General features: G+C 35.1%; 3 protein-coding genes and 1 pseudogene across 3 annotated transcripts; 2 read left to right on the forward strand and 2 right to left on the reverse strand.

Moving 5' to 3' along the window:
• The first annotated feature begins 541 nt into the window (after positions 1-541).
• Positions 542-3,773, forward strand: LOC145635210 (transcription initiation factor IIA subunit 2). Its single transcript, XM_081686498.1, has 4 exons — positions 542-630; positions 1,077-1,219; positions 1,308-1,358; positions 3,414-3,773. Exons 2-4 carry the CDS (start codon positions 1,091-1,093, stop codon positions 3,552-3,554), a joined length of 321 nt encoding a protein of 106 aa, XP_081542624.1. The 5' UTR covers positions 542-630; positions 1,077-1,090; the 3' UTR covers positions 3,555-3,773.
• Positions 3,774-4,300: 527 nt separating this feature from the next.
• Positions 4,301-4,986, reverse strand: LOC145635211 (egg cell-secreted protein 1.2 pseudogene; annotated as a pseudogene).
• A 1,220-nt stretch (positions 4,987-6,206) lies between these two features.
• LOC145636263 (small ribosomal subunit protein uS5c) lies at positions 6,207-9,100 on the forward strand. Its single transcript, XM_081687774.1, has 3 exons — positions 6,207-6,784; positions 7,338-7,540; positions 8,636-9,100. Exons 1-3 carry the CDS (start codon positions 6,320-6,322, stop codon positions 8,883-8,885), a joined length of 918 nt encoding a protein of 305 aa, XP_081543900.1. The 5' UTR covers positions 6,207-6,319; the 3' UTR covers positions 8,886-9,100.
• A 1,348-nt stretch (positions 9,101-10,448) lies between these two features.
• On the reverse strand, positions 10,449-12,821 carry LOC145635212 (uncharacterized). The gene is made up of 3 exons (XM_081686499.1): positions 12,052-12,821; positions 11,879-11,949; positions 10,449-11,166 (listed from the first exon to the last, which is right to left on the reverse strand). Exons 1-3 carry the CDS (start codon positions 12,519-12,521, stop codon positions 10,766-10,768), a joined length of 942 nt encoding a protein of 313 aa, XP_081542625.1. The 5' UTR covers positions 12,522-12,821; the 3' UTR covers positions 10,449-10,765.
• Positions 12,822-13,229: the final 408 nt, after the last annotated feature.

Raw genomic sequence — 13,229 nt, forward strand, 5'->3', positions numbered from 1 at the left:
TTATGAAATATACATACATAAATATGATTTTGGCCCCCCTACTTAAAAATTCTGGCTCCGCAATGGTGTTTACTCATACCAACTCCGTTACAGGTTATGTGCAACGATTAGACATTTTCCCTCTCTGCTTTATGTCAAATCAATGTACATAACCTGTAACGGAGGTAGTATATACAAAAACAATGATCAAAATGACGTATGTAGCGCACAAAAAAAAACCGAGGGGAATACCAAACAAAGTTAGAGACAAAGAGAATCAATCAAAGTTCCAAAAATGGCTAAAGGCTTAGACAACAAAATTTGACCCAAATATTATATTGATGAATACAAAATTTATTCTTTTCACTAAAAGGGAAAGAAGAAAATAAGCATTATGGCAATATGGCCCAATAAAAAACGAGGTTATTTCTTAAATGGGCTGACATCAATGGATCCAAAGATAACCGTGTCAAAACAGTAATTTATTAGAGCCCATCAAGGGTATTATTGTCCAATAATTACAAAGTCGGTCAGCGCTATATAAACACCAAATCCAGGAAATTCTAGGGTATAAAAACACCCAAATTTCTCCAATTTTCGTACCAACATCTCCAAACAACTTCAGAGCAAATTGCCTTATCTCATTCAATTGTACTTTTCTACTTCTCAATTCTCCAATTTTTGCCTTTTTTTATTCCCTAATTTCTTCATTTTGATGATTTTTGTGTATTTTTTCTCATATTTTAAGCTCTATTTTCGAATGATTCCGAATTTGTGAATGATTAAATCGTTTGAAATCGTTGGAATCAGATGAATGTAATTTCGAATTTCTCATTTTTCATGAATTTTTATGAATTTTTCTCTTATTCTCAGCTCAATTATCGCGAGATTCCGATTAAATTATTTGAAACTGTAAAAATCTCTTGAATTAGATTTCAAAATCTTTCATTACATAGTACCGAATTTCGTCTCACTGATCTTTTTCTCAGTTTTCTCATAATCTGAGCTTAATTTTCGCATGATTCGGCAATAATTTGTTTGAAAATGTTGAATTTGTTACTGATTGAAAGGTGATTAATTGGAGAATTTGATCGCAGATCTTCGTACAAAAATGGCAACATTCGAGCTTTATCGAAGGTCGACAATTGGAATGTGTTTAACAGAGACGTTAGATGAGATGGTTCAGAGTGGTACTCTTAGTCCGGAGCTTGCGATTCAAGTTCTTGTTCAATTTGATAAGGTAGTCAATTCAACGTTTTTGTCTTTTCTTTTCTTTTAATTTTTGTATTTTTTTCATTGACGTTTGATTGTGTTTTGTGTGATTGTAGTCAATGACCGAAGCTCTGGAGGCTCAAGTGAAGTCCAAAGTAACAATCAAGGTATTGGGTTTGATCAAATTATATCAAGCATTACCATTTGATTAGAGATATTCTTAGTAGTTTGTTTATGAGAATGATTTTTGAATGAAATTGCCTTCCAATTAATGAATAGGAAAAGAATGGCAACATTGTATATTGGATATGGAATTAAGTTGTTTTGTATTTGTTAAGATGGTGTCAACAAGTATGGTTAAATTTGTATGGTTTCGGAAGGCGGATTATGACAGCTTAAGTGGGGAAGATGTATAGTTTAGGATTAACTTTAGCTGAATACTGAATGTTAGTGTATGGCTGAGTTGACTTGTCAATTTTTAATGAACTTACTTACTAAGGTAATATTGGAAATACTGGAAATCAGAATGGTGGGTTTTTGATGATGGGTGATGTTAAAATGAGCAGATGATGGTATAAATTACATAAAAAAAATCATCCTCTGTGTATTTTGCTTGCGTGTTAGGGTCCGTGCCTTCGTGGAGGTTAATACCATACAAAATAGGAGTTGTCTTTTAGGTAATAGAGGGAATAGTGTTGAGATATGTACTCGCACATGTTTGGAAAGAAGTGGAGATGAGATGGTTGTAGCCCTTGTAGGATAATGCTACCTCAAATCCGACATAAGGATAATGCTACCTCAAATCCGACATAATGATAATTTGTTTTGGTTTTCCCTTTTTATTATTTTGGATACATATTAACTTAATTATCTTTCCTTATTCTACCAAAACAACATTTGTTAAGTTACTAGTATCTGCAAGAAATTTGATGACATTTTTGGTAGAATTGAGGGAGTATCGTAGCAAACATGTATGACTTATGACTTGCAGAAGGTATAATAATGCCTTAAAGTTGTACTCTCTTTACTCTCTCATAGTGGGAGTGTGGGAGTGCAATAGGTGTTTTTGGAGATTAAATATTATAGAATGGAAAGGATTTAAATAAACAGGGGAAAGGGTAGTGATAAACGTCACCTTTACTATATGTTTGATATCCTAATGTAATGAAAGCAATTTGAATAGATTGCGATTTGAGTAAGAAATGTATTGTATTTCCACTAATTTGTCAAGGGTAACAACTTGGGGGATTTTGTTACCCTCTGAAAACTGTATTTGTTACTATTAACTCATACCAAACAGCTAGAAATGGAAATACTTATTTGAATCCGTTTCATGCATCTAAAATTACTCTACCAAACGCCCCCAAGTCCCTAAGGTTTTTTGAATGGTGAATTTTAGACTATATAGCTTTTATAGAGGTGTGACTGATTTTTTTGTGTACATTTGTACAAGGAAAGTACTGCTAAATTTTGATATACATGTTTTGCGCAAGGGAATGGGTCAGTGATATACTGAGAATTGATCATATACCATGTGGATAATAATCTAGTTGATCCCATGTCGGGATTTTCTGAGTAATGTTGAAATTGAGTGGTTAAGTTTACCCCTAATTGAAGTAGATCCCAGGGTTTGAGATATTTAATCTTCAAATACATCTTTTGTAAAGATTAATCTCTCAAAATGCAGATGTGGATCTGTTCGTATGATTTATTCGATCTCTGAACGAGTTAATGCTCATTTGTAGATTAATCTAGCAAAATACAGATGTGGCTCTATTGAGTACTCAGTACTGCACTACTGCAGGTCTTCTTAGCTTTTGACTGGACATTGACTGCAGCTCTGTACAATATTTTGATTGATCTTAATGTTAATGTACTTTATTAATATTTATTATATATGTTAATGTGATGATAAATCAATAATATGAATTCACCTGCAAATTTGATAGAGCTACAATGGAGCAGTACATTTTAATCTCAACTAATCCTGTGAGTTTGGCTTTAATATATTGATAAAGGCTTTTCTTTATACATGATGTGTAACTTTTGGGCTGCAATATAGGAGGGGGTGGGAGCTTTATGTGGTCATTGAGTCTGGCATTTGCTGGTTGCGGACTAATAATCAGTTGACTGATACAAACCAATTAAGAATACTTGTCTAGATTTCTATTGCTGAAATTGCCAGTAAATATGTCTTATATTTTCTCAAACATATTTTGTAGGGACATTTGCATACCTACAGATTCTGCGACAATGTCTGGACGTTCATCTTACAGGATGCTCTGTTCAAAAGTGAGGAGTTGCAGGAGAATGTCAGCCGAGTTAAAATAGTAGCATGTGACTCAAAGCTTCTTACTCAGTAGAGTGGCAGACCGCAATAACCTTATGATATGGATAAGATCTTCAAATTATTGTGTTGTAGAGTAGTTTGTAGTACTTCTAATTTAATGTGTGAGTGAGCTATTGAGATTTCTGATACTTGGAGCTTCATCATCCATACAACTGCCTTTAATGAGTTGTTGCATGTTTCAATTTATATCAGTTTATGTGTATTAATCCTTCACTTCAAAGATCTTCCAGTATAGCTGCAACGTGCTCCCATAATTTTTATTGTTCCATTTTATTTCAGCTTCCACTGTGACTATAATACTTATAAGCACTTTGATGCACAGAATCTCGCATAAAGTCATTTATTTGAAACTTGGAAATTCAAAGGAAACATTAATTTGAAGAATCAACAAGTTAAGTCTTTTAAGGATAGAATGATATTCTTTCTTACTCTGTAATCTTCTATTCAATGTATTACTGGTCTATTTCTTAGTTTGTGTGCTTCCAACTTCTTACAGTATGAATTTGAAGTTATATTTCTTGTATTTTCCTATTGATATAATGTTTGGGCTTTATCATTGTGCTTTGCTTTAGAGTTACATGATTCATCATGGTAGTTAAATGGATATTTCATATTTCATTTCTCAGTTTGTAAAGCAATTTTTTTGATTTATTTAGTTTTATGATTCGACTCCCCTGCCACTTGGAAGAAGTAGATCTTTGTTGTTATCAGCGGATTAAGAATAGTTAAAAAGGTCACATCCCTGATGTCATCCTCTGAAGTAGTACTGAAACTTTGGGTTGCAAATAATCATATAATGTACTTATAAATTGGGGTTGGGGGTGTTGAAGTTCTGGTAAAATCAGCAACTTGTAGTCTGACAGTCTGTTTTATTTAGAGGCTAGTGTTGCTCATACTAACATCTGATTGAAGTAACATAGATCTTACCAAAAGAAAAAAAAAAAGAAAAAAAAAAAAAAAAACTAAGAGAAATTAAAGGCTTCAGGCAAAAAAAGGAAATTACAGCAAGAAGTGGGAGACTAAAAGTGACTGCCAGTAGTGTTTTTAGTTACAGGTGGTGCACCAGCAGGTGCTGCAGTGGAGTTGTTGCTGCAGTAGGCTGCAAGCAAGTTGCCTTCTTCGGTAGTAAACCCAAGAATTCCGAGCATTGAAGGCCAGCAATGGTTGATGATGACTTCAATGGCTTGGCAGCATGGGGCATCTATGTTGGTGTATCCGTTAAGGAAGAAGCCGATGATCTCATTTGAGCATGTTCTGAGCTCTGACAGGGAACCCCAACAATCAGAAGTAGTATTAGTACCATCAGCACTTAATCGTAATCTTGCTGCAAGGTCTTTGATTTTTGGATCATCAGCAGCAAGAGGGAAGTCTCTTGCTGATGTTGCATTCAGCATCAGGAATAATGCTACGGTTAAAAGAACGAAAACGCTGCTTCTGATGCCCATGCTGAAGTTGATTTTGTGAGATTGGTGATGGTGAAAGGGTTGTAGTCAGGTTGGCTTTTATAATGGGGTGTTAGGAGATGAGAGGTCGATGGTTTATTATGAGAAGAGGAATGGTTTTCCTGTATTAGTTTCTCAGTTGCAGAATTTAGAAAGACTGATAATTATGGTTCTTAATGAATATTTAGGAATGCTTATTGATTAACCACTAATTCAGCTAATTGATTCATCTAATCAAATATCAATAATTAGACTGGACTGTGATGCTTCAGTAGTTCAGTTATTTTGCACGGTCTGATTATCACAAAATGAACTTGATGTGATGGAGCAATCAGTCAACAATTTTTAACTAATACTGTATCAATCTTGTTTTTTTATACAAGTTAAAAGTAAAATATTTTAAGACATTCTTTGTTTTCTGCCCATTCACAAACCAAACAAGAACTCACATGCATTTTATTTATTTTTAAATGGAAAGGTAAATAAGATATTAGGATAGTTTTCTCTCATACTCCCTCTATCCCTAATTGTTTGCTCCACTTTCCTTTTTAAGGTGACCCCAAAAAATTGCCCCATATCACTTTTGGCATGTTTTCCCACTTGCACTCTCTCTATCTCTCTCCTCATTGATATTTGTGTCAACCCATATGCACCATTTTTTACCCAAAGCCTTAATAAAGTAGGTTTATAGTTTGGGGCAAACAATTGGGGACACAGAGAGTATACTCTAGCTTAAAAGAAATTACATGCATGCAAACTCAAGTGTAGCGAGCACGTATTTTCTTTATTTTAAGTTTAACCAACACATTTATCAAGATATAACTTTGACTATAAAATTTGAATGTATTTTAATTGAATTTAACATAATTTAATTTAATTATCTATTGGTAAAAATTGTAAAAAAAATCATGAAAATAGACATTATAACTATAGGAAGTAATATTAAGTAAAAAAAAAAGTAATATTATATCAAATAGATTATTTTTTCTTAAACTTTTTCTTTTATTCTATAGAAACTTTTTCTTTTCGTTCTTTTTTGTTCTTTACATTTTGACTTTTATGGTCAAACTTTTAAAACTATGCTGTATTTATAAAATCAAAATCATGTCATAGTGGTAAAGAATACACATTGAAAAATATGAAATTACATAAAATTCAAAGAGAAGAGAATAAAAAGGTTGAGACTTTTTTTTTTGGTTTTTTTTTTTTTTTTTGGATAGAACACTTGAAAAGTATAGATAAGCCTCCATTCCTTAAGCTTACCCATTGAAGACCAGAAGATACTTCCCTCAACCTCCCATTCCTGCTAGAGCTCAAACCTCCCTTTCTCTCTCCAATGGCGGCCTCTGCAACTCCCTTCTCCACCACCTCCTCCACCCGTTTCTCTCTCTTCCCCAAACCCACTTCTACCACACTCTTCTCTTTCTCAGACTCCTCAAAACCCCTCTTCCTTTCTCTCTCCTCTACTCGCTCATTCCCAACTCAACTCTCTTGCACCAAGAAAGACGGAATTGACATCACCTTCTTCGAACAGGATAACCCAGATGAACAAATCACCTTCGACCCCCCTGAAAAGCCCGAGGGTTTCGTCCCTCCTCGCGCCATTGATGAACCCCCATTTGAGTCGGAGGAGGATATTGCTCGAGCTTATGAGGAGCTCTATGGTCCTGCTTACAGTGGTGAGACTTTTCTTGGGAATGACATTTATGCTATGGATTCTAAGGTTAAGAAGTCTACTGGGTTTGGGTCCAAGAGTAAGAAAGAGAAGATTCGAGATGGGTTTGATGAGAATGTAGTTCAGGTATTTTCTTACATTATTGTGTGTAATTGATTCTATATGAAATGAATTTTATTCAAGTTTTTGGGTGTTGTTGAATGTTTAATTTGGTTTTACTGTAATTGGGTATTGTTGCTTTTTCAATTGAATTGATTTTGGGGTTATTGGGTTAGTCATTTGATGTGTATTTGAATTGAATTGAATTTTTGGGAGGTGGGTTACTGGAATTTCATGGCTATTGTTCCTATTTTGAGTTTATATTCAATCCAAATTGAGAATACATTGTATAGAGTTCTTTGTTAAGAAAGAGAGTTCGAATTTCAGTATGTTGAAATTGGTTTTTGACTTGTGAATTCGAATTTAATTTACATATTGGAAGTGGGTTTAATTGATTTAGGTTCATATTTAGTGGTTTGGATAAGGAATTGATTAAGTTTTTAGGTGATAGTAAGTGATGCTTCTTTGCTCAGTCTTGGAATTTTGTGTATGAATTTGAAAGAGGATTGGTATAAGAAATTGACGGTCTTTCGTGAATTATATGTGTCAGCTGAAGTGGTGATGGTTCTGTACAATGCAGGTTAGAAGAGTGACTAAGGTGGTTAAGGGAGGGAAGCACATGAGGTTCAGGGCAGTTGTGGTGGTAGGTGATAAGAAGGGCCAAGTTGGCGTTGGAGTTGGTAAAGCTAAGGAGGTGATTGCTGCAGTTCAGAAGGCAGCAACAGATGCTCGTCGGAACATTATAACTGTGCCCATGACCAAGTATCTGACTTTCCCTCACAGGTACTGAAGTTTAAACCTTTCCTTTAATGTGACTTTAGCTCTTTGTTTGTGTGTAGTTGTAGAGCAATGAATTTTCCACCTTTTGTGATATGATCCAAAGCGTTGTGCACATTGACCGTTTTTCCCCTTTCTTGTAATTTGTATCTTTGGAAATTTGAGTATTAGCTTTATGTAAAACACCTATCATACATGCTGAATTTTGAGCTGATTAAGTAAGTTATGCCTAGTTACAAGCAATGAGCTTCTAACTTAAGTGGTAGAGGCAGATTCATTATAATGTAGGATATGGGACTTCTGATTTGAACTCTAAAGCTGCAAGGGAATATTTAGTTGCTATTGCAATATATCCTACTAGGAAGTTGATGTCAACACCATATTTTAAGTGAAACTTTTGACTCAGAACACTTTTGAATGCCAAATTCAAGTTGCAAATATGTAAAGAGCTCCAAGATGATATGAAGCTTATAAAGTTGGGGATCTAAATTTGAAGAATGTTTATGAAGGTATAGTTTTGGGAATGCTTGCCAAAAGATGTGCTCGTATATGGGATTTGGGAATGCCTACAATGGCTACAAAAACAACATTTGTATTCTAGTAACATATTAGTTTTGTTCAAGGGTGGTCTTCCTTAAAAGAATTATGATACCAGCTACAAAGCTTCAACTCATCCTGTCCTGGTATATATGAATTTAAGTAGCAAAATGGGACCAAGTTGAGTGGGGGGAGCATTACTACTGTGACTCCAAAGATTGTATAGGATATTTCCTCCAATTCTTTGCCTTCACCCCTCCACATGGCCCGTGGGATTTTGGAGTTCATCTACATATATATGACCTTTGTTTGGGCGGTATTGGTCTCTCTTAGTGCAGGGGATTAACATAGGCTCGAAGATATTTACACTGTGTGACTTTAGCACCTTGCATGATATGTTCCTGACTTCCTTTGGTTCTCACTTATTTTTCTATGCTAGTTTTGGATGTTGATGTATGGGGACGGAGTGGGATATGAGGTTTCTGTTAAATTTATTAAATGATGCCACATCTATGTTGTGGCAATTGTTTGTTGCTGGTGTAATGATATTCAATATCTTGCCAGAAATGAGGCTGACTATGGAGCAGCAAGGGTGATGCTTCGACCAGCAGCTCCTGGTACAGGAGTTATTGCAGGTGGTGCTGTCAGAACTGTGTTGGAGATGGCAGGTGTTGAGAATGCATTGGGCAAGCAATTGGGAAGTAATAATGCACTTAACAACGCTAGAGCTACAATTTTGGCAGTGCAAACTATGAGGCAGTTTAGTGAAGTGGCTCGTGACCGTGGGATCCCCATGGAGGAACTCTGGAAGTGATGCACAGTCTAATGTATGCATCTTTGTTGATTCCTTTCTTACCCATTCTGTTGTTACATCTAATTGTAAATTTATTACATTGTCAATGCGTTGTTCTAGTAATCTGATAGATCACTTTGTTGAACTCCCAAGTATAGCCAGCCATTATAAATTTTGAGCTAAAAGTCTTGTGAGCCACCAATGAATCAATGATGCCTCGAAATTTTTTTTAATCAGACGTTGCTGTTCGTTTTGAAGGAATGTGAATGAGAGCAATTGTATTTGAAGGAACATTTTACATTTTCCTTGCATAATGAGTTCTACTGTTCCCAACTACAGTAACACTCAGTAGTAGAAAAGTCTCTCAATCAATAATAACTTCTATATCAGTATATCTTACATATTGTGTTATATTAAAATGTTCACTTTAGACTCTAATTGGCCTGAACACTCCGAAGATAACTGACATTTGTTTTTTTAATGATATTTGTGTTGACTTGGACCATTAACTTCGCAAATGATATGTTGATATACAATGCAGAAATATCATAGGTCAGGGTAACTAATGCACCTCACAAGAATGGTCATGAGGGGAAATTTTATAAAACCATGTAGGTCTAATGAAATGGGACAAAGCTGAATTGTGTTAACCATTACTGTCAAAAACATATTGTGGAGTGCTCAAAATAAAAATGGCAGCGAATGTTTGGACGACTATCATTAAAGGCTTGGGGTTGAGCAATGGGTGTGATGCAGGAGCTATGGTTATAACCGAGGGTGAATTCAAGTGTGATAGGAAGAACTCACTGCTATGGAGCAGCAAGGATGTGCGACTACACCTAATCACTACAAGTAGTTTCCTATGTCCCATTTGCTATAGCTATTCTGTGACTCCATTACTCTAAATCTCAATTTCCTATAATTCATCCGTGACTGCTAAAAATCACCGCAAGATGTTTAGGGGATAAGGAGTAATAAGCCCTGTGATGTCAAGCATGAGGCTGTCATGGACTGTTAAGCATGTCTGGCGTCTAGTCTCTTCTCGATATAGCATTCACATTGTAAAATCAAGGATTGGACCTTCTTGCTGTATGAACGAGATCAACTAGCAAAGTAGCAAGTGTCGGATCTGAATATTAAGATTAGTGTAGTCGGGTAGAGGAGTAGACTTTATACTAAGTTGGTCAGCTACATAATCTTTGAATAACCAGAGATCGCCAACTTCTGTATATGAGCATTGGATAACTATAAGAGTATAGCCAACTGTTAACCATTTCGGATGGTTATTGGGAGAGAGAATGTGGAAAAATAATTAAAAAATGAAAAGAGAAATTTTTGGGAATAAAAAGCAAAAACTTGGTTGTGGAAATAACTAGGTTATAGCATTCAGAATTTCAGACTCTGAATTCCAGAGTAACCTGCAGAGAATAAAATATCTTGATTGAGATATCATTAGATTGGGGATTTCAACTGGCTAGAGCAGAGAATTCTCTTCTTGGATGGTTAGAAAAAACATCTAAAGAGAATTTGCCTTAAAATATACATGTACTAACCCTGATAATATATGTAGCATTTGTAACAAAATATTCAAATAAGACCATTAGTATGCCATGGAAAGAAAAAACTTTGTATGCCTTGATTTTCGAACTAATCCAAGTTCACAGGCTCATAAATTTAGCTAGCACACACAACTTTGTCGAGCAACAATGCAGATCTAGAACCCATATTCACAACCACAAGAGAACACTACAGCCAAAGACCTAAGATTTTCCAACAAAGGTATAAAGTGAGCAGTCTAAGCACTACTTGAGATTTATAATGTACTCCTATCATTACCAAAATAAGACTAATTAGTTCTTTCCACAAAGCCCTGTATAACTAGAATGCTTCAGCAAATCTCATCACCTGGTCTGAATGCGCGATACATCCCTGACTTTAGGTACTATAACTTTGAGAACTCCATGCTTCAGTTCTGCCTTAACCCCATCAATATTGTACTGATGCCTTTCGACTAAGGTGACCTTAACAACATAGGTATTCAGACAGTTCTCCTCATCTCTGAAGTGAGGGTCCAATTTCCTCACCCCCTTCACTGTCAGAGTGCTGCCCTCCACACTAATCTTGGCATCTTTTTTTCTCACCCCTGGCATATCCATCTTGAAGTACAGTGCATCATCATCTTGCTTGAAATACCATGGCTTCCGCTGTCCAACAGCTTCCGTATCATTGCTTGAGCCACCAGAAGATGGCAGCTGCATCACCGTTCTTTCACCAGCTGTGAATGGCGAGGTTTCATACTTCTCTGTGAATAATTCAACCAAGATAAGATTTAATTCATAAAACTGATCTAAGCAAATGCATACAACCTACATAAGGGTTGAAAAACTTCTAATAATGAGTAAATGCTGTATAATCATGTAGTTTTTGTTGTGATTGAAACTAAACACAAGCTCGACTATTTTCTTCATTCGATTCTTACTATTTCCATAAGACAGTGTAATAATCCCAAGGGATACATCAACTATTCATTTGCATAATGTTTAATGACAAAAGAAAATGGATTGAAATATTCACAACTCAAAAAAGATCAGTCTTAACAAATTGTGCTTGATTTCAATAGCTAAACAAATTAAACACTTTCTTTCCTCTTACTCCATACATCGAAAACAATAATCAACTTCAACATTAGCAAGCTACCACTCTAGTAGCCATGATCGATCCATTTAACCCGTCGATTTAACACCTCAAACTAGATTATTTGAGTATACTGGAATTGCCTAAGTTACAATAACAATATGTACGTGAAAACATATTTCACATGTCTACATACAAAACACTATCAAAACAAAATCAAAATTCCAAATAAATATTGGTTGAAATGCAAAGTTTCTTTCATTTTACCAAATAAATTACAAGCAACAAAACATGTATTATTTTTCTTAGTAATTGAATCAAACAATATAATTTCGTCCAAAATTTCATTTCTTTTGTTTATATAAAAATAGGAAAATTACCAGAATTGGAAACTGGGTGATCCAAAATACCCGAACTTGAACCCGGATTCACCAAAGCCAAATCATCAAAACTGCAAAGGAATTAAAAATCATATATCATCAAACTTTACACCTTACTATTTCTACGTACTACGAATAATCAATAATAATATGGTCGTATATACTATTCAAACCTTGAAAACGGGTGGGGCAAAGTTTCAGAATTGGGTCGACCCGAAATCATCTTCTCCTTCTTCTTCCTAGTCTCCTTCAATTTCCGGTTCCTGTAGAAATTGGAGTGAAGTTGGGTTGAGAAACTCGGGCTACGAACGGGCCTGTACTCGGGCAGAAGGTGGCCCACTCTAAGATAGCTTAACCCACAAGCATTGCAAAGGGTCAATGGTCCCTTGGGTCCTAACCGCCATTGTGGTGTCTCCTGGGTCCCACAGTGGGTGCACTTCTTCCGGGTCATGGGTCCGCTTTGCTTGCCCTTCTTCTTGGGCGGGCCAAATTCCGGGCTTGGTGTTGAAGGGTCAATGATGACGTCGTCTTCATCATCGCCGCCGTAATTGCTGTCGTCATAGGTGTATGTAGGGTCGGTTAATAGTAATGACGGCGGTGTGTGGCTGCGGAGATGGTGGTGGTGGTTTGAATAACCTAACATTATTACACGGTTTTTCTTTATCTTTAAGAAAATAAGTGGAGAATAATTTGGAGAAATGGTTGAAATGAAATGAAAAGTTTAATACCAGTAGAAATTAAAATAGTTATTATAATTCTTAAAAAAAAAATTATTAAATGAATAATAAATAATAGTACGAGTTCCCTCAAAAAAAAAAAAAAAGTACGAGTAACCAAGTGAATTTGGAATTTGATTTTCTGTAAAAAAAAAAAAATGGAATTTGATTGAAGTAGATTACAGTTTTGACTTTTGATAGGTGGCAATACTGTATTGGTTATTAGTACTCGCTTTGTTCCTATTTGATTTGTCCGCGGTTTTCAAGAAACGTCTATAATAGGTAAGGAAACGAATCTAATAAGATGTTATGAATATAGGAAAATAAATTATTTTGATATATTTTCCATATAGATCTTATGATATTATATTTAGGATAATAATATATTTACGGAAGTTTATATGATAGAGTTTATATTGTGTAGGTTATCTGCTATAAATATTAGTCAAGATCATCAATACAATTCAAGCTATTCTCTCATAAATAATTTAGCATAAGACCACTTATGACTATATCATCTTTTATAAATTAAAAGTAAATTATTGTCAAAGTTTTTAAAATTCGACTCTTAAAATGACAATGGAGCAAAAATAAAAGGATGAAGGGAGTATTATAGGGAATATTTTGAAGGTTTT

This window comes from Chenopodium album, chromosome 6, assembly GCF_948465745.1.
Source record: "Chenopodium album chromosome 6, dcCheAlbu1.1, whole genome shotgun sequence".
NCBI lineage: Eukaryota > Viridiplantae > Streptophyta > Magnoliopsida > Caryophyllales > Amaranthaceae > Chenopodium > Chenopodium album.